Source organism: Watersipora subatra, chromosome 7 (assembly GCF_963576615.1).
Source record: "Watersipora subatra chromosome 7, tzWatSuba1.1, whole genome shotgun sequence".
Taxonomy (NCBI): Eukaryota; Metazoa; Bryozoa; class Gymnolaemata; order Cheilostomatida; family Watersiporidae; genus Watersipora; species Watersipora subatra.
The window spans coordinates 48,837,828-48,860,046 of NC_088714.1; the positions used below are offsets into that span (position 1 = coordinate 48,837,828).

At 35.8% G+C, this 22,219-nt stretch overlaps 1 protein-coding gene across 1 annotated transcript in view; it reads right to left on the bottom strand.

The window, feature by feature from the left end:
• Positions 1-7,139: 7,139 nt before the first annotated feature.
• LOC137399235 (ceramide glucosyltransferase-like) overlaps positions 7,140-22,219 on the bottom strand; it is a 40,484-nt gene continuing 25,404 nt past the window's right edge. Inside the window, exons 8-11 of the mRNA XM_068085251.1 lie at positions 15,020-15,198; positions 10,561-10,647; positions 9,159-9,348; positions 7,140-7,899 (exon numbers count right to left, since the gene is read on the bottom strand). Of these exons, the coding sequence (XP_067941352.1) occupies positions 7,699-7,899; positions 9,159-9,348; positions 10,561-10,647; positions 15,020-15,198 (657 nt within the window). The 3' untranslated portion in view covers positions 7,140-7,698. The remainder of the gene's footprint in view (positions 7,900-9,158; positions 9,349-10,560; positions 10,648-15,019; positions 15,199-22,219) is intronic.

Genomic DNA, 22,219 nt, shown 5'->3' on the forward strand with positions numbered 1-22,219 from the left:
TCTTACTCTGCTGTGTTGTAAGTGCCAACTATGTGGAAAAGTGATTACAAGCTTTTAACCCTCTGAGGCCCATACACAGAAGCTTTGCTCTAAAAATTTTCAAACTTTTTGGATAGTTTCCAGATGTATGTTTGAGCGTTTTTCTAATTTTTTAATTTTCTAAAACGACCCTGACCTGAGATATTAAATGTTGCACTCACGCAACATTGGGCTTTAATGCTACCTATATACATTACGCATTAGACAATAGTGGTATGAAGTATTTGAGCCAGTAAAATAACTTTATTTGAATAAATAAATGGTAAATGTACTTATATACATATACATGTATACAGATACATACATATATATAGCACATATATTGTATATATATACATTCAGTATATATATATTGTATATATACGTACATATACGCATACATATATATATATGTATATATTGTATATATGCATACATATATGCACACATATATATATATATATATACATATATAAATATATATATATATAAATATATATATATATAAATATATATATATATATATAACACAAGCATATAAGTTTACATCACTGTTTGAAATAAATAGACTAAATCCTATATCAATATCAACTGCTCCAAAGTAACTATAGCTCTCCATTCGCTTGCAGTGATAGGTACGAAAATAATTTTGTTCATCAAGAAAGCAGAGACTATTTCACATTTTGTAGTAGTTATTTTCTTGAACAGCTTGCCGTGACTTCGCTTTGGAGCCTTTATTGACCAATGAGCAAAATTGTCATAGTGAACATTGCATGGACCTCTTCCAATTTCTTAGCTGGTGTAAGGCATAGACTAGCATCACCTGCTGCAGCTGGTCGTCCTTGTTTGGCAGCACCATTGACTTGGATGAGACTGTCGGCAACTTCAGCTTGAAATTCTTTTCTATTTAGTACTTTATTTATGGTAGCTTGAGAAGGCGACTATCACTTCTGTAGATATTCCAAGTGTTGATTTCGGCTACCATTACAAATGTCGTTACAGGTAGAGATATCATCACCGGCTCTTCATGGCAAAACGATACTCTGCTAAAAATAAATCTTACAAATCACTGCCTCCCATATTTTTATGTGGTTGTATAACAGCAGGCATGTTATAGAAACGATGCTCTTTTGATGACTTGTCCCACCGTTTGGCTTGAGCAAGGGGCTGTACACCAGTCAATGAGGAGAGAACGGTGATATCTTTGTTGTCACACTATTTGACAGCAACCTATGGAGTGCCATTTGTAAAATTTTGTGATATCCACAATATAAAAACTTTTTTAGTATATAAGTTCACATGTTTAATATGTGAAGATTCATGTTTAGTATGCTAACTTACATATTTAGTATGCCAACTTACATGTTTAGTATGTGAAAATTCGTGTTTAGTATGTCAGTTCACATGTTTTATATGGCAAGATTCATGTTTAGTATGCTAATTTTCATGTTTAGTATGTGAAGATTGGTGTTTGGTATGTCAAAATTCATGTTTGGTATGCTAACTTTAATGTTTTGTATTGCGAAACGCGCATGTTCGCTATTCCGCCGCGATCCTGTTTGATATGCCAATACGCATGTTTGTTATTCAACTTTTATTTTATATGCGATCTCCTTTTTATTACATTTCGAAGAAATGCTCCTAAGTCAATCGCGCCCTGTTTTACACGTAGCCCGCGGCCCATCGATAAATAGTTGGCAAACGTGGAGAATTTCGATCAATAACCCTGGGGAGCGAAGACACTATAGCGAGATTTCCTCACTTGCGTACATCCGAAGCTAGCTTTGCCACACTCGTTTAATAGAAAATTATTTCAAATTCAAAAGTTGCTTGACTTTGAAAAAAGGTAAGAGTCAAGATTCTATTAAGACTCAATTTTCTATATGTGATTTTTTATCACAGCAAGTGAGTATTGTAGGTTACTGTTCTGTTTTGTAGTAACAACGACGTAGATTTCTTCAACGACCTTTTTTATAATATATTGAGGAAGTTAATTATTAGATGTTATTAAAAATTAAATAGTTATTGAGGAATTCTCCAAGTTTGCCAACTATTTATCGATGGGCCACGGGCTACATGTAAACAGGGCGCGATTGACTTAGGAGCATTTATTCGAAATGTAATAAAAAGGAGATCGCAAATAAAATAAAAGTTGAATAACAAACATGCGTATCGGCATATCAAACAGGATCGCCGCGGAATAGCGAACACGCGCGTTTCGCGATACAAAACCTTAAAGTTAGCATACCAAACATGAATTTTAACACACTAAACACCAATCTTCACATACTAAACATGTAAATTAGCATACTAAACATGAACCTTGCCATATAAAACATGTGAACTGACACACTAAACACGAATCTTCACATACTAAACATGTAAGTTGGCATACTAAATATGTAAGTTAGCATACTAAACATGAATCTTCACACATTAAACATGTAAACTGATATACCAAAAATGTTTTTATAGTGTGGATATCACAAAATTTTACAAATCGCACTCCATAGCAACCACATTGTTGACCTCCTTTACATAGCTGTCATAAGATCCTTTACTATCTCGTTTGAGGACTTTTGCATTATTGAGCATGCATTCTTGAACCCTGTTGATTCGAGCAGTATCTGTATAGAACATCCCAGTTTTATTTAGCTCAGAGATGAAGGGAATAGCAATAAACAAGTTGTATCCGACAATTTTGTACCTCCAGTTCTTTTGTAGAGTAGATGTTAGCTTGAGCACAACATAATCTTCTTAGCCCAACTCCGTCCATTTACCATCACCACCCTGGTATACTTGAGTCATGCAAAATGCCACTGACTCCTGCTCGATGCTAGATCTTGAAGCGCCATGGATGTGGCTTACTCTTTATGTATTGTCGGGTTCTATTTATAGACATTCATTCCATATGGCACCTATCCTTCGTGACATTTTCCAGAGCTCGTCTAGCAAATTTGTTCCATCAACTCTGCTTCTCATTCGAAGGCAATTGCTGTTGCTGTTTGAAGTGGAAGGCTTTGAATGCATTTTGTATCTACAAACTAAAACAGTAGATTTTAAAATATTATTCATCTAACACATAAAATTGCCCAAAAGAAAGCCTACACACCTAACTATCATGCTATATCAAGTGAAATAATTGCACAAGTTTGTATCATTCGGAAATACCAATTTGCTTTGGTAATAAATGACTAATAGCAGTAGTACTAGTAGCAGTGAAGGTAACCTGGTAATATTACTTCAATGGTAGTCAGTGTACCTCTACTACCATCTTTACAACACTAAGTATTATGCACATCAACAAGAATGAAGAGCATTAGCCCTAACAATGGTCTATTGGAACGGCCGATACTAATCCTTTGGCTTGCAGCTTAGCTATGTAGAGCCCAATGTTGCACTCCTGCACAATAAATTTTGAGCTCATATAGATAAAAGAAAAAAATTTACTTCTTCGAAACATTTTATGTGTGTAAAAATATGGTCAACATAGTACCAAAAAACAGAAAATGAGTTATTCCAACTTACCTCAAAGAGCTATAAATCTTTGCCTAAAAAGTTGCTTTCCTCATGTGTGGTCAACTCTCAATTCCATGGAATGTTCAAGAGTTATGTGATGACATCACGAGCATAAAATCCAATCAATTTTGGGTTTAGGGTTGCATAAAGATATGTAAGAAGCCACTTGAGAATAATATTTGGCTATAAAGCATTTGTAGTTGCTCTATCTAGTTTTGAAAATTATGTTGCACCAGTGCAACAAGGGGCCCCAGAGGGTTAAAAGCTCAAAAACAAACAGTTAATCGCAGCCACACGAGACCACCGTAGTTTGGATTCTCTTTCCAAAATGGCTCAAATGTGATGTAGTTGTGAAAGATGGTTTCTGTTTACACTTTCATGCAACCTTATTCGTCGAAATATTTTCACAAATATACTTCACACATTCAATAAAACTATGTCTATTGTTCTTACGCGTCTATTTTATCGTCATTGTAATGCTGTCACTTTTAGCAGTGATATCTTATAACTTACCGTAAAAATTCGTTAAACTTTTTAACTTTAGCTCGAAGGAGTGCATATCATTGTCTGATAATCATGATGAGCCTGTTGGTCACCTGTGATAATCGAAAAGAGCTGCAACAATTATTTGCGAAGTATTGGGTCACGTGATCAGATTACGACTTGATGGTTGAATAATGCCGAAAAAAAACTGTAAAGTAGCGAGCATCTATATTTGATACGGGGTCTTCGGTAAAACACGAAGTGTTTGTCATAAACTAGTACTACGATAAGTTTTATATTGAGCTTTGTATTGGCCTTTCAATTCACGTGAGAACATTACGTGACAAGACAATAACCAAACTGTAATGACAACGTCAGAGAAATAAACGAATTCCAATCTACGACGGCTTTTCGTTTTTGAGCTTTTAAGAGCTTGTAATCACCTTCCCACATATTTGGCACCTACAACACAGCAGAGTAAGACATGGTGAATCTTTTGATACCAAATAACTGTAATGTGAATTTTGTTGCAAGTCAACCTTTAACTATTCTATCTACAGTATCCTTATCACTAAATGAGGATGTAATTTATGAAGATCTACATCCTCTTTTTGTTTGATCAGACAAGTATTCGACAAAAACAGTCCGACATCTCATTGTTTCGTTTGTACCGGTATCGAGAGGTACCAGTTTCATTGAGTTCAAGGTGTTGATGGTTAGCTTCTGCTGAAACAGTAACCTTTTTCATACATACACTTTATGTACTCATTGCTATTATTAATTCAACATGTTCATGATTTCTGTTTTCTTTTCTCAGTTCATAATAGTTGTATCACTACCAAATTATTTAATTTGATACAAATATATAAAAATTTGTACACATATATAAACATATGTATGTTTATTTGTATAAACATATGCATACCGGTATATAAACATATATATATATATATAAACATATATTTATGCTTATATAATTAAATAAACATATGTTTATATGTATAACGTATGTATATAAACACATATATTTATATGTAAATGTATATATATATACAACACTAGATGGTTTATCTACATATACATGGTATATATATATATATAGTACCATATATATATGGTTCTTGTGGCTGCAGCAAGCACTGTTTCACGCTAGCCACTTGCCAGGCTGCGATTTTACATGGGAGTTGTAGTTGCAATAAGTATCGGTATTCTTATTTATATTAAGGTTTGTATTGTTATACATGTATTATATATACTTTAATAGCATCTCCTTTGGCATTGAGTTTTCTACCTAACACTACTTATCTGAAATAATTTATTGTATATACATATAACTATAGGTGTTACATGTATTTTTTTATTTAGATATATATAATTTGTTTATTTTATATAACCTTTTTGAAAAGCTTGGTATGTTTACTACCAACTTTGTCAAAATAAAAAAAGCGTGAAATTGTGAAAATAACATATTTGTAATGTAATAAGTTGTAAGCAAATGACATTCCATATTTTGTTTCTTACCACCATAGCTAAAATTAACAACAAATATACATCTTCTGATAATATTTTAATAGTTATTATAGTTTTATTTATTGACTTATTTTGTCAGATTACCACTGCTACTTCTGCAAGCAAGCTCATAGACGAACGGCAAATGTATGGAGAAGTTTCAGCAAAGCCTTTGGTCCTAACCAATGTACTGATATGTCTACACCCGATAAACATTGCCAGTATTACAATTTAGACTGCGATCATACGCGTGACACAGTGGGAACAACTTGGACATCTGTACAATATGATCAGCAAGAACAAACAAACACCACATCCGTTAGACCTAGTTAGCATTACCTTCTGTTCATCACAGATGAATATAACTACAGAACATTCCAGAACTATATGATATGATAAATTGGATAACAGCCGGTACAACCGCGAGCTCCTCATTGAACTCAGGGTTTTCCTATAGTTGACTAAAATGTATTAAATATATTTTTTGACAGTTTTGTTTAGATGTGCCAAATGAACACAGTTCTTCCACACCAGAGAAGTTTTCGTATGTTCCATGATAGATTCTTAGGAAGATGCCAATGATTGTGATTTGCAATAAGTAGAGTTATATGTGCAGGCTTTTTTCCTGATGTTAATAAAATTAAAGGCAAAACAATTCCTAAACTCGTAGATAGTGCTAGACATTTTGATGTGATATATTTATGACTCTCCATTGAATGGTAACCTAAATCTGTTAAAATAGCATTCAATGAACACATTCAAGTGCACCTGATCTGGGGCCTTGAGAACCAATACATGTCTTTAGCCAAAAGCAAAGAAACCATGTGTGGAAAACATGTGTCACTTTGATTTGCCTGTAGCCTATGTGTACGTCTAATGGTTTCATTTTTGTGCCTAATGTCTGTTACATTACTAGCAACTAGCAGAGGAACTTGTTTTAAGAGTGCTGGAGAACAATTTAAAAATCTCATCTTACCCTATAACAGGCCACCTAACAACAGCTGGTATGAAAAGTTATTTTATAACCAATCCTCCATAATAAACAGCTGATGACGCATCTTGCGTGTATACAACCTAATTGGACTACAGTGAACATGGTTGTTTTTGTTGCTGAAGAGAATCTATACCTCAGCCGTAACTGTCAAACCTTCTGATAGGTCTATTCTAGGCTAATGCCTACCAACTGTGTTACCTGCTAATGCCTGCCAACTGTGTCACCACTCCTAAATACAAGTAGGTAATATTCGAGGCTTTGATGACAAAAACGCATCTACGGCACCTCATTTTTGATAACTCTGGTACTGCTTTATGAAATACATACTTTCTCCCAGACATGCTTGCCTTCTTTTAAAACCACTGTAAAAAATACATGCATCCCATCTTGTAATACTCCTATGTAAATGAAAACAGAAAATACCATCTCAACTTCACTTTCATTGTCACATCCAACAACTGGAATGGCCTTGACCTTTGAACAATCACCTTTTACATGATTCTTTTTGTGCAAGTTAATGGATTTTAAAGTGGTCACTGGTCATTTCTCATAAAGTTATATTTATAGTCTTTTTAGATTATTATAGCCATTAGCTGTCAAATAGGTCTAACAGCAATGACTGAGATCATACTATTATTTATATACATATCTACTAATAACAGTAATATAATTGTGAATTGAAAAATAGTCATCTGTCAAAAGTTAAATCAATGTCAGCGAGTAAACTATTAGCTGTATAATGGTGGCTAAATCTTGAAACATTTAATAATTATAACCTAATGCAAAAAGATTCTGTTATAAAACAGTTTTAATCAAACTTGACCTGATAATTCTTGGAAAAAATGTTAACAGTAATGTATAAAAAACTCCAATTCTTGGAATCAATATAAAAATATTTTATAACAAAATCAATATAATATGTTATTTATCAAGATCTTTAAAAAAACTTAACCAAATATCACACATCGCTGAAAGCCTGGACTAGACAAAAAGATATCCATTTGTCAAAAGAAGCTAACTATCATGAATCTTATCAAATCATTAACTATACCATGTAGGCCTATGTTGCAATTAACAAGGCAGAAAACTTAGGTTATAAAGCTATGAGAAAGCAAAATCTAGAATTCTAGCAGTAGCACCTAATGGCTGATGTGGAGTAGTGTTGATCCCCTACGTCAAATATTGATAATCCTATGGCTATGGCTATCACCATTTACGATTTTCTCAGTTCGACCGCCAAAGCGGATCCTAAATCTGCTGCCTCCCCAAGAGACATGCCTCATACTGATGACTGTGGGCAGCAGGTATAAAATAAGAAGTTCCCTGAACACCCATGCCTTCACGTGACTGAAGATGGAGTAGCGAGGCCAATGATTCTACACAAGTGAAAATATGTAAGCCAGCGAACAAAATATTTTGACAACTTTTTTGATTTAGAGATACTCATAGAGATACTCAGAGACTAGCACAAGCCTGATTCGTCTGTTTACACAGTGATAATAAGTAACAAGCGATAAACATACTTGACATATTTTAGCAATTTTCATAACGAATACACAGATGCGAAAAAGCAGTTCCATCCAATAGCAGCACAACTTAATACATCGTTCTGAAAGTTACAAGATGGCACAATTGGTGTATATAAAATGTGTTCTGAATAGATTTGCTGCCATATGAAGAGGGTTTAACGGTGCCAGTCACTCGTTGCACACTCTATTTTAGACTAAACATGTGTCCCATACGGGGGGGGGGGGGGGGGGGGGGGGGGCTGATCAGATCTCTCAAAGAATGTTGGCACCAAGACTCAAACATTATGCCAATACTGACAATAAAGGACCAGAATAGAAATTTAAAATTAACTGTTTCCTAGTTGTCAAAGTTATCAAAGAAACTGCTAACATTAAAAGTAGATGAGGTTTAGTAACTAAGATGCACAGCAAGACATGGTGTACTAGGTACACGGTGTATACTGTATAAGGCAGAATACTAGCATTACAACCAGGGATATGTCCAAGTACAACCAATGCCTTTTACAATAAATACACAATATAGGCTACGCTGGACCCTCGGCATACGATTTTAATTCGTTCCAGTGTTAGCATCATAGAACGAAAAGAGCGGTATTAAAACCAATAGTAATTATCTAATATAAAAACTAACTGGTGAAAATCATCAATTTTTTTATATAAAGTGTACACATTACAAGTTAGTAACAAAATAATATGTTAACCTTAGTAACTATAGTTACCTACAGTAACTTTAGTGTATTTAGAGGTTATGACCTACAATAAACTGTAACGTTACGATGTACTATGCGCAGTGCGTGTCGTAGGGAGTTCTTACCTTCGAGACAGACATGTTGAATTTAACTAAAATGACATTAGCTTACTAAATACATACTTAAAGCTAATTTTTAGTATGGATTTTAGACTATTTTACCGAACTTCAGCTTTTTTGTTACAAAATTTTTTATCACGTATTTGTTTCCGGTTTTGTTTTCACAACAATTAATAACGAATAACTAGAGATATGTCCAAGCACAACCAATGCCTTTCGCTGCAATTACACAATATAATACTATAGAATACAATATAATACCCTACATATAATACAATACATATACGGAGAGACTCACCTCTAAAACGGAAGCTAATATATAATCCATAATGCACCAGCATAGAAAATGTGCTGGCAGTGATATATAGATAGGTATAGCGAAGAGATATTGCACTGCCAGGGCAGCAATAGGACCGAGTATAGCATGTTCTGTTAATGGCTCGAGAAGAATGAGCTGAGGCATAGCAGCCCATCGGAGGTATGTCCACCTGAAACACATGATAACTATGGAGCACAGGCTAAATATGAAAGGACAGCCAGTGTGTAATTGTTGTTGGCATGGAGTGTTTTGGTCAAGTTAAACAATGAGAATATACAGTCGGCAAGACGTCTACCCGTGTTACAACTGGATTGGAAAATGGAGTGGCTGCATAAACTGAGATCTCTAATAAAGTGATTTTATGATCACAAAAGTGTACACTTCTCCCTTATTGAAATCCCAAGCATAGAACACCGGAAGAAGTACTATACCAAAATAACAATTGCTACATTTTAGTTGAGCAAATGTGAGCAATTGAATTCATAATTAGAGTAAGTGGAGATAAATCTTGATCTGAATACTCAACATGAACAATTTATGTTAATCTTATGCGATAAAAACATTTTTCTTAAGAAATTCACAGAATGTTTTGGTGTGAAGCTTGTTTATTGTCACAGTATCCTGATCAGGAAAGGCGTGATATCATTTTCATGCCTTTTCACATTTTCATTAATAGCAATAAGAATTGTGGCAATATTGTGTTCAAGCACTTCAGCCTCAACAAATCTGCTGCGGACTGAAAATGCTCATAGCCAATTGACAGTGTACAGTAAAAAATGAATTTTACCAAGTTTAAACATATATTGACAGCTTTTTATCGGCGGATAGAGACTCAGATAAAGCAGGTGAAAAATACAACAGCTGCCTGACTCACTCAAGGAAAAACGGCAAAAAATAAAAAACTTATTGCAAATCAAATAACTATGATTGTTTATTTATCAAACTTGACCTAAGATGATTATGTGACCAGCAGGTCCTGTCAGACTCATGCATCCAAGATGATCATGTGACCAGCAGGTCCTGTCAGACTCATGCACCAAAGATGATCATGTGACCAGCAGGTCCTGTCAGACTCATGCACCTAAGATGATCATGTGACCAGCAGGTCCTGTCAGACTCATGCATCCAAGATGATCATGTGACCAGCAGGTCCTGTCAGACTCATGCACCTAAGATGATCATGTGACCAGCAGGTCCTGTCAGACTCATGCATCCAAGATGATCATGTGACCAGCAGGTCCTGTCAGACTCATGCATCCAAGATGATCATGTGACCAGCAGGTCCTGTCAGACTCAAGCATCATGTCAACAGAAATGCAGACATTAAGCTACAGAGTGTATTTACTGCTACCTGACTAAGCTTAAGGTGTTCATACATTACCTTGACATTCTAGCCTTGAATCCGCTCAGAGATGTGAGGCCTGGGTTTTGCTGCGCAGGTTGGGAGCTCAGTACTACACGCCAGCCTCTACAAAGTAATGGCTCCATGCAAGTTTCGCATCAAATAAAAGCACAGTGTGCAACCAGTAGACATTACCAGGGAGTAGTGCCTGTTACCACGGAGTAATGCTGCTACTGCTGCTTAACACACAGTCAACATTTTAACATAATTGACATCATGAAACACACCAGAATTACTTCAGCCAATCTTATTGCCTAGGGAAATATAGGAGCTAACATATTTATGGCTCTTCCTTGTAAACACTAGCAGTAGTACATTATATATGCTATGTACACTATGTAGTATGTACACTTACACACAATTATGCACGCCTATGCACACTAGTTACACTATGTATACCTATGTAAACTATGTACACTGCGTACACTTAAGGGCATTATGTATATCAATGTACACTTATATATACTAATATACACTAATGTACACCTATGTGCCCATATGTAAAATATGTACACTTATTTTATTTATACTATGTATATCTATGTACACTACATATACCAATGTAGACTTATGTACACTATGTATACCTATATAAAAAATGTACCCTTATGTATATTAATGTACCCTTATGTATATTAATGTACACTTATGTACACTTATGTAGGATTGACAGATGTAACTTGAGGATAATCAACTGTTTATTTAGACTATTCAGTATGAGACTCATAGATGTACACTAATTTATGTATAAGAGAAGACAACTTTCAAAGTATAAGACATGACAACTACATACATGTAGGTTACACTCACTAGGCAACAAAAACGCAGTGTTATGACAGGCTGTCTGTGACAAGCCGAGTCCATCTCACTATAACCTGAAAACAGTCACACCTTCAATTGCAATCACCTCAACATAATAATTTTCCGACATGCAATGCAAAATTAAAGGAAATATTCCATTCTAGGCATGAAATAGATTTTAACGTAACGCTTTAAGTTTTTTGAAATATTGCAGTTTCGTGGGGAAAGGAAACCTCACATAGGCAGGCCTACATCTCCATTCTTGTCTCTTCAAAAATTTAGTAACAATAAGAACCTTTTTACTTTGATTACCATTATTGATTATTGATAACCATTTTTAATAATTTAGTTTCATTAATAATTTAGCTTCACGCAATTATTTTAATGCAATGTGTAACTACTTCAAGCATTTATCAAAGTGACATCGTAATTGTTTGACTAAATTAGAGTGTAGTCATGTAAAATTTTTCGCCCCAGCAGATGACAGTTTCAACATACAATGTTAACTTGAAAACAAATTTATATCTTATATAGAGGTTTGATGTCGTATGTAGGAGCACGAAACTGTATCGAGATATTTTGGACATGTAGAAAAGTACTTTGTGTTAAAGCAACTGTTTGCATAAATTTATATCGAAAGTCACAAAACTCTTATATACAGTGTGACAACATGTCAAGATTTGACTGCATTATAAGTGTGAACCATTGCCTGAGGTCTTTTCTGGGAGTTCTACTATTATATTTTGAAACTTAAACAATCTGGGAGTAGATCTGTCTTTACGTCCTAGATAATATCAGGTGGATGCTAAACCTTGCCTCAAACACTAGTAAATAACAGTTATAAAACCTCAGCATAAATTAAGACTGCTCATTATCTGTTGTCTCTTAAGCCTGGTTCACACTATATCGCCGTAAGTCCGCATTTTTCTTTTGGCATTCATCGTCGATTATGTGAACCATCGACGAAGCAAAGCGGACATGTCGGGAAAGTTTGCAGCTGGTCAAACTTTCCCGATACTTCGCCGACTGCCTTTCAAATGTGAACCATTTTGGCGATGGTAATTCGCGGTCGCAGATAGCGTGATTTATTTATTTTCGTTCATAACCGTTGCTTCTGGACTAGTACTTGATTTCAGTCATACGAAAACAAAGAAATAATTTAATTTAAATTTACGAAAACTTTAAAAAGAAAAATGAGAACACTATGTCACTGATGCAAACGCGGATGGGTTTGTGATCGTGTAAACATCGTTACCATCGAAAATCACTGAAGTACTGTGGCATCAATACTGAGATACGGTGATATAGTCTGAACCAGCCTTTAGACTAATGTACAACAAATGTTTAATTGCTACTCTAGAGATCTATGGCAGCGGTATGTAATCAATGGAAACTTATTGCTACTCTAGAGATCTATGGCAGCAGTATGTAATTGCTACTCTAGAGATCTATGGCAGCAGTATGTAATTGCTACTCTAGAGATCTATGGCAGCAGTATGTAATTGCTACTCTAGAGATCTATGGCAGCAGTATGTAATTGCTACTCTAGAGATCTATGGCAGCAGTATGTAATTGCTACTCTAGAGATCTATGGCAGCGGTATGTAATTGCTACTCTAGAGATCTATGGCAGCAGTATGTAATTGCTACTCTAGAGATCTATGGCAGCAGTATGTAATTGCTGCACTAGAGATCTATGGCAGCAGTATGTAATTGCTACACTAGAGATCTATGGCAGCGGTATGTAATTGCTACTCTAGAGATCTATGGCAGCAGTATGTAATTGCTACTCTAGAGATCTATGGCAGCAGTATGTAATTGCTACTCTAGAGATCTATGGCAGCGGTATGTAATTGCTACTCTAGAGATCTATGGCAGCAGTATGTAATTGCTACTCTAGAGATCTATGGCAGCGGTATGTAATTGCTACTCTAGAGATCTATGGCAGCAGTATGTAATTGCTACACTAGAGATCTATGGCAGCAGTATGTAATTGCTACACTAGAGATCTATGGCAGCAGTATGTAATTGCTACTCTAGAGATCTATGGCAGCAGTATGTAATTGCTACTCTAGAGATCTATGGCAGCAGTATGTAATTGCTACTCTAGAGATCTATGGCAGCAGTATGTAATTGCTACTCTAGAGATCTATGGCAGCGGTATGTAATTGCTACTCTAGAGATCTATGGCAGCAGTATGTAATTGCTACTCTAGAGATTTATGGCAGCAGTATGTAATCAATGGAAACTTAAAAAGCGAGTGTAGTAGCTGTCCTTCTTCTAAACAAATTTAGGTGCTAATATCGACTGACAATATCGACAAGGAGCGATATGCACTATGTTGCTACAAGCGCTCTCTAATCAACTTGCCTGACCATAATGGCTCCGAGAAGCGCTGCCGAAGGTCACCCAAAGGTAATGGCATGTCTTTCGACTTGATATCAGAATTACAAATCTCAAATGATCAGAGATTCATGAACTACACGAGCCAAGGTCAAAAGAAAAGTTTTACCTTTTTAGTAGGAAGAGAAGACAACTTTCAAACCAGATGCGGCTTATATAGGGGTGCGGCTTATAGCCCGAAAAGTACAGTAATTAATTCTTAGAATATAATGGCAAGTTTTTCTAAAATCCAGCAGCACCGAGGAAATGATAAGCATAACCAACTCGAGTATCCCAGTAACTATGACTCATCCTCATAGCATTTCTTCAATGTTATTTCAACAGCGTTTTGCCCAGCTTCATATTACAGAATGAACCTTTGTGATATAGAATATAATTTTTTATGTATAAATGTAAGCTGACCATCTTCATAGGTAATTAGCATGTAAACTTTGATCGGGTCTATGACTTGTAGGAACAAAAAACAACAGTAGCTAATAATTCGAAAAATAATTCTATTTTAAATCAACAGTTGGAGATTTTCCGTCACACATGAGTTATTAATCTTCTAACACAGCATTGCGTATTAAAATACATGTCCTTGCGCGCTACGGCCAGCCTATATGGGGCCTCCCAGCAACTCCCTCCCAACAACAATTCAGACAAATAGACTAACTAACAATGTCACATGAACTTGAAATGTAGTCAACTATAATTTTGTATTCTAAACAGAAATTCAGTGCTTGCTTTTAAAAGATTTGCAATGAAGTAAACAACCACTCAAACAAAAGGCAAAAGTAAATCTGTCATTTTTAAGCCTGCCTTACAAACAGTATAACTGGATACAGTTATTGCCTGTGGCTTCAACACCAGCACGGAGTACTCTATTAGTCAAGTCTACATGACAGTGAGTCATGCTCAAAGTCACGCCATCTGGGTACAAGACAAGCTACTGTAGCTTTGAACTTGTGATCGACCAAACTGCCATTTCTCTAATGCAAGCCACTCTAAAGACCTTTGTATTAGAAAGAAATAAACGACAGAATAGAAAGAGGTGAGGGAGGAGTAAAATGAATGTGGCAAATAAAAAACAGGTGAGAGAGATAAAAATGGGAATGAAAGAAAGAGAGACCGAAAAGGAGAGCGAACATGGAGAAAACGGAGCAAAAAGGAAGAGAGAGAGAGAGAGAGCAAAAGAATAAGGAGAGGGTGAAGGAAATAGGGCTAAATATGCCTCTGAGCTGTGTGACACCTACTTATTATTGATAAGTTGTGCAAGAAAGAAGTCCTCTCCAAGATAGGAGGAAAGTGATTCCAAACCTCCTTCCTCATCGAGAATTTTCTTACGGAATAGGCAAGACATGCTAGTCATACAGTTGATGCCGACAGCATTGGCTGAGACATACACCCTAGCATGAGCTCCACCAAAATAAACCTACAATAGAAACATCAGACCAGTTAGATGATGATAACAATAGGTCACCACAGAAGACACCCGAAATGAGATTCGCGGAAGCCAAGAAAATATTAGAAGTCATATTTGTCAGTCAAACCAACTTCAAGGTCGTTATATCACCGTTTTTGGGCAGAAGCATTTGACCGCAACTTGAGACTGGTTCACACTATATCACTATATATCAGTGTTAGTCACACAAAACTTCGGTGATCGTCTGTTACAATGTTCACACTATTACAATTGACAAACCGCATTAACATAAGCGATGTTATGCTAACACATGCTAATACGCATTAAAATAAGCGAGTTAACATGACATAGTGTTTTAATTATACGGTCGCAGAAATAATGAAAGAAAAAATAGATCAAGCATTCTGTGATGGCCAATCACCATCGCCGAGATATTGCACAAGCTGTCGTGGATGCTCAACGAACTACCGAGAAGGTCTGACAGCTCTGTAATGTTTCTGTATGCCGGTGCCTCGCTAATGCCATTGGTTTATAGTACACATAATTTCAAACTATTAGCAATGCGCACCTAAGAATTAGTTGAAATGACAACTCATCCAAAATTCTATTTGGGATAAAAAATGTTTATGCGACAAATATTATGCCATTCTGAAACAAAGTTCTTACAAAGCCGGCAACATAAAACGGCGCAGTATCATCAAAATTATATTTGGGATAAAAAATGTTTTTGCGACAAATATTACTCCATTCTGAAACAAAGTTCTTACAAAGCTGTCAACAGAAAACAGTGCAGTATCAATGTGCGTCCAGAGCACTGAGTTTTCACTTGGTCCAGTAAATAGTTGGCTATGTAACCGTAATGAGAAAACTTCGAGCTTGTCAATTACCTGTGGTACCGTCTGTGCAGAAAAATGTTGAACAATTAGTACTCGTTCAACAAAAAATATATGCTTGATCAAACTGAAGTTGTCAGAATCATTTTTTGCAAAATGTGTATATTTTGAATTGGCAAAACTCCTTCAAGTTTTAAGCAAACCATCAAATAACAGAGCTATTTCCTGTACATGCTTGGCATTGTGGGATAGCATACCCATAACAGAGCTATTTCCTGTACATGCTTGGCATTGTGGGATAGCATACCCATAACAGAGCTATCTCCTGTACATGCTTGGCATTGTGGGATAGCATACCCATAACAGAGCTATTTACTGTACATGCTTGGCATTGTGGGATAGCATACCCTAGCTTATTTCTATTACAATAAAGTAGTGTTTGCACCTTCGCAGTTTTGTTTTCGATGGCTGTATATTAACCATTTCAATCATGATTAGGAATGAAAAATGGCACCTAAACCCGGACTATAGCGTCTTATAACATAAAAAACTGAGATGCATTCCAATGCTTTCCCTCAGCATGTGCCCCTAACTGCTGTCCCATATAATATGGCTGCACTTGCCATGAGTTCAAACACGCTTTTCCAACTTGACATGCTTACAAGCGCATTCCTCATGACATCATCACTCGTCAACAAAGCAGCCTACATTTGTTACTAAGTTAAGAAAGATGAAAATGCTTATGATTAGCATATTCTATAATAATCAATGAACAAGGAGATGGCATGTTTTGAATGGATAGAGAGGCCTGGCTGTCAACAAACAAGCATTCTTTCTTATTATCGAATTACAATTACGCATTCGATCAGTGCAGGATAGAAGACTCACAAACATGTGAATCGGTTAGGTTAGACCGTGGTCAATGATTAACCTTTAGACAGCCTCACATGATAGGAAGGATTAAAGCAAAGTCCACAAGCGGTTGTTGACTAAATATTTTAGCTTTTTTATTATTTGATGGCGTTTCTTTTGTACAAACACAGCTGAACTGCTGTTCAGCTAAAGCCGTTGGTATGTAAATCCAGCGCAACAACTATGTGTGCATAGGAAATAAAAGAGAACAGTCAATCATGGTATACACCTCTTTGACATCTGTAATTGCCAAGTTACTGAGTGTATGTATAAGTTCCGTGTTCAAGACTCTGTTTCTATTCAGATAACAGCGAGTTGTTTCTTACTATCCAATTTAAGAATCCTAATAGCGTCTCGCTTGAACACCAGTTGATGCAAATAGGGCTCCTATTATTAGACTGATGAGAGGAAGGAACGATATGGAGCTGGCTGAAACTGAGAAGGCTTGACTGGTGGCAAATTCGGCTTCATTTTTTTTTGTAAATTCTTCCAGCAACAACGTTGGAAGATAGATCTATATACTTTGTAGTAATGATTCCACAAACAAGTACATACGTGTTTCCTTATTTCGGAGATGGAGACTACCGAATTTTATGAATTAATTATCATGCTGAAACTAAACCAAGAGAATCAGGAGACTTTTAAATATTTATTAACTTACTAGCTGTGCTTCCCAGCATTGCCTCGGCATTAAAAATCAGCTTATAAACAATGAGAAGTAATGAGAGTTGCCTGCCACTTGCTATTAGCCTGACACATTGAAAATGTGAGCAAGCTTATTAATAAAAGCTACCAGCTTCTCGTGACGTAAAGCAATCACCGTGAGTAGTACGAAAAGCTGTTGGGTATTCACTCTCATATAGCGACATATATCGGCTAGCTAATAAATCAATCTCTATGGCCTCATCGATATGGTGTCGGACTGGCATACAGGAGGGTCTGAGATCAAATCTTCATCGGTACGGATTCTTTATTCCAAGATTTTAACAGCCATAGCCAGAGGAACACACATACATATGCTCAAACTTTGAGATATATACATATATAGATTCCAGTTTTGTATCTTTATCAATTTACAATATTAATCATTCTTTTTATGGTATCCATATTATTTTTTTATATAAGACAGGTCAATGAAAAAGCTGAATTATTGTCGTTTTTATCATGCGGTTGACTACCTAAACAACCGGCTAAAGAATGCGTTTTTATAGCCTCCGTTTTTTACCAAAGATTCTGCCGAACTTGGTTTAAGATATTTTTATATCTCATTGATCACATCTCATGAGAAGCAATCCTACTACGCATCTTCTATGCTATTATTGGCCATTGACCGTCTGTCTGTCCATCTGTTCGATTTTTACTGATGCAAAGGGTTAAGCATAAATTAACCTGAGCATTTGGAAAGCTGACTTAGCCAATTAGCTCAGCGTACTTAGAGCATGAGCCTAATAATCTGAATGTCACAGGTTCAAGACCCATATTGGTCAACATTTGAGTCATCTTGTTAATTGCATGTACAGAATTTTGTGATTAAGTGAAAGTTGGCACATTTAAAACAAAATTTTATTATAACACACAAATAAAAGACTTCAAATTCAGATAAAATTCAAATTCAAATAAAAGAAAATTCATACTTCACTTCAGTTTATCATTTCTAACAATTGAACTTCGATTCAAAAGTCACCTTTTATTACTGACTCCTCTGGGACTGGGAGTCTATTAAATGAATCTCAAATGAAGCTGACTTGAGATAGAAGGAGTTATAATGGAAATTGTCACTAAATTATTGAATTAAACAAATTATTTCTCATTCGTCAATTATGAATGCTTAAGAACGGAGCAAATAGTTCCCATTGAGAAATCTCAGTATTAGATGACTATCATTAAGCTTGTATAATAATTATGGGTATACTGTTGTTGCACCTAATTTTTGTAGTAAGTATTGATAAGGAATTAAGGTCTAGCGCGTGTCAATGTCTACCAACATGAGTATTTTATATTGAAAGCTAGATTTCGGAAACAAAAACTGCTGAACTGTTTTCTGAAGAATTTATAGGTACCAGTAATTATCCACAGAACTTTTCCTACTGTTAAAGAGATAAACAAGTATGAGAATTTGGATAATCTAAATAATTTTTTATATATTATTATATTTAGACTATATTTCTTACATAAACCGAGCTGATTTAAAACCCCCGTCTGCAATGCCTTCATATATAAATTCTGTTGTGATTATTTTTTGCAAAACTAAGTTAGATACAAAAGTATCTCTAAAAGCCAATAGTTGTTATTTTTTAGTTCTTCTATCACACTTCCTCTGCAGTATGAATAGGACAACTGAACTCAGCTTAAAACTTTGCTAATAATGTGTCATAGGTAAACTTCAACTCGACGTAGGTAAACTGAGTAGCTTTTCCTGCAGATTACTGAAAATAATACAGCCACTAAATAAGCAATAAATCTACAACTTTAATTAAAAAACAGTTTGTTTTACATGTTTTTGATCAAATACTAGCCTTGCACAGATTCTACTTTTGTATAACATCAAATGTGAAGGAAATTTAGAAAAAATTAATGCAGATAATTGTTTAGGGATCCAATTTCTCCACTCCCACCCTTCCTCACTCCTTGTGTGACGTTTTGTAATCACAAACCAAACTTTGATATCGCTCTGTGTAGCTGAGTTACTAGTGTTCTATTGAGGCTACGCCTAGAAACGCTCCGCTATCCAGTTGGCCTATCGTTGTCTTATCTACTGCCCAAAGGCCAACCATGTCAACATAAGGAGACGCGGTAATAATTAAAGTCTATTGACTGCACTTATATCTGCCACTACAACTATAATAATCCCCTCGAAATCTACAGACATGGATGACCCTCAACGATACTTATGGCAGAGGAGGTGCTGCTGACAGCAGGCGTACTACACAAACTTCAACTATGAGTTCAACAACTACCAACTCCCCTTAAGCGACCAATATACATCTAAATGAACAATATTTACTATAATAAGAGCCGTGTTTGCCACCTCACCACTTAAAAAAGATTACATTCAACAGGATTCACCACTTAAAAAAGACTACTTTCAACGGGATTCGAACTCTCGATTTTCGGCAAAAGAGCTCGACGCTATTACTTTCCTCACTCTACCAAGTTGCAGCATTTTGAAATATTTGTACAGTTAGTTTTGACATCTGACAATCGCTCGCGGTGTACCAGACTGCAGGGTACCAGTTTACAAAAGCCCTAGAGCTACCGTAGCGTTTAGTATTGGCTGCAAAACATTAAAAAAAAGAGTCAAGTTTCTACAAAATAGCCTCCAATCATATATAGCAACTGCCAGCTTGCTCCGAGCGACTTCCCAGCGAACATACATGTACATAAATTGCATGTCTCAGCCAGTACATTTAACTGGCCTGTTGCTTTCTATCTTCTGATTTATGTCATGCCTACATTAGGATTTGTCTCACTTCCATATGCTCTGATTAATCGGTATGTTTTACTTTTAGCGTATAAAAATGTTTAATTGAAATGAAAATAACTAAATAGCTGGGCAGTCAAAAACTGTGCTGATCTCTCAAATGTCGCCAACCGTAACATAAATTGGTTTCTGAAAAATTAGCAAAACGAGTAGCATACATTGAACAAAGCGACTACCTCTAATCTGTCAAGAGGTGGCTACACGCTGAAGAGCCCATATTTCAACACTAAAGCTATAATAAAGTTCATCCAATAAGTTATCCAGAGAGATAAGGCCCTAATTCTATCTCACTCCTCTTTATTCGTATATGAAAATAACGGAAGGATATGCATCGTACAAGGAGACATCACACAAGCCCAAATCATCGAGCATTCTCAGTGGATAAACAGAGAAAGTGATGAGAAAAAGTGAAATTGGCCAAAAAGAAATAATCCACTCGCACTGATTAGTAAGTTTTTATTTTCCAAAAGAGTAAAATAGTTCTTGATATTTGTATTATTTATTTTTAGACAACTCAGCTTTCAGCAAATAAACACGCTGACAGCGAAGCCGCAACATGAAAGGGCATTAAGAATCTTATGCTATATCTTTACTACATGAAGTAAAATGCATCAATCAATGGACTAGGAAAATTTAGAAGGCCAAGGTAAAGAAATGTCACTATACTTATAAAGACTACATCGCCATTAGCTAATTATAACTACCAATCCTCAACGAGAATTCAAAGACATGATACGCAGCTATAGCAAAATGTCCTACAGTATGAACTAGGTCGATTGACGATTGCTGGCATAAAGATGTGGGGAACCTTCATTTATTAAAACCTAAATGGGCAGTGTCTGTGTGTCAGCATCACCCACAGGCCTTGATTGCCAAACAAGGACTGCCATAATTACATGAAATTTAACCATAAAGCTTCACGAGGTGAAACACAACAACTAAAAGGAAGAAGCAGGAACGGACCGTTAAGGTACAGCCACACATGCCAATTTTTTTGTTGATGCTGACTGAAAACACGGAATGAACGAAAAACACAGAATTATTCGGCCAAAATTCACAGAATTGTCAGAGCTGTGCATGCACACCGAAACTCTCGACAAACCGCTTTTAATTGGCTAAACAAATAATTAGCAAGCACGATTTTAGCAGCTTTTGCAATCGGTATAGTCTAAGACACGTATTACGACATTAAGATTTCGGTGTGCATGCACAGCTTTGACAATTCTGTGAAATTTGGCCAAATAATTCTGTGTTTTTCATTCATTTCGTGATTTCTGTCCGAATCAACGAAAAAATTGGCACGGGTGGCCGTACCTCTATAATACTGGCCAAATTGTCGAGAGGCAAATATTGCGTAATCCTTTAGCAGGTTGTGGTATGTCATATGTATGTATGTACGTGTATGTATGTACATGTATGTATGTACATGTATGTATGTACAGGTATGTATGTACATGTATGTCATATGTATGTACATGTATGTCATATGTATGTACATGTACGTATGTACATGTACGTATGTATGTACGTATGTATGTACGTATGTACATGTATGTATGTACATGTATGTCATATGTATGTACATGTACGTATGTATGTACGTATGTACATGTATGTATGTACATGTATGTCATATGTATGTACATGTACGTATGTATGTACATATGTACATGTATGTCATATGTATGTACATGTACAGGTATGTATGTACATGTATGTCATATGTATGTACATGTACAGGTATGTATGTACATGTACAGGTATGTATGTACATGTACAGGTATGTATGTACATGTACAGGTAT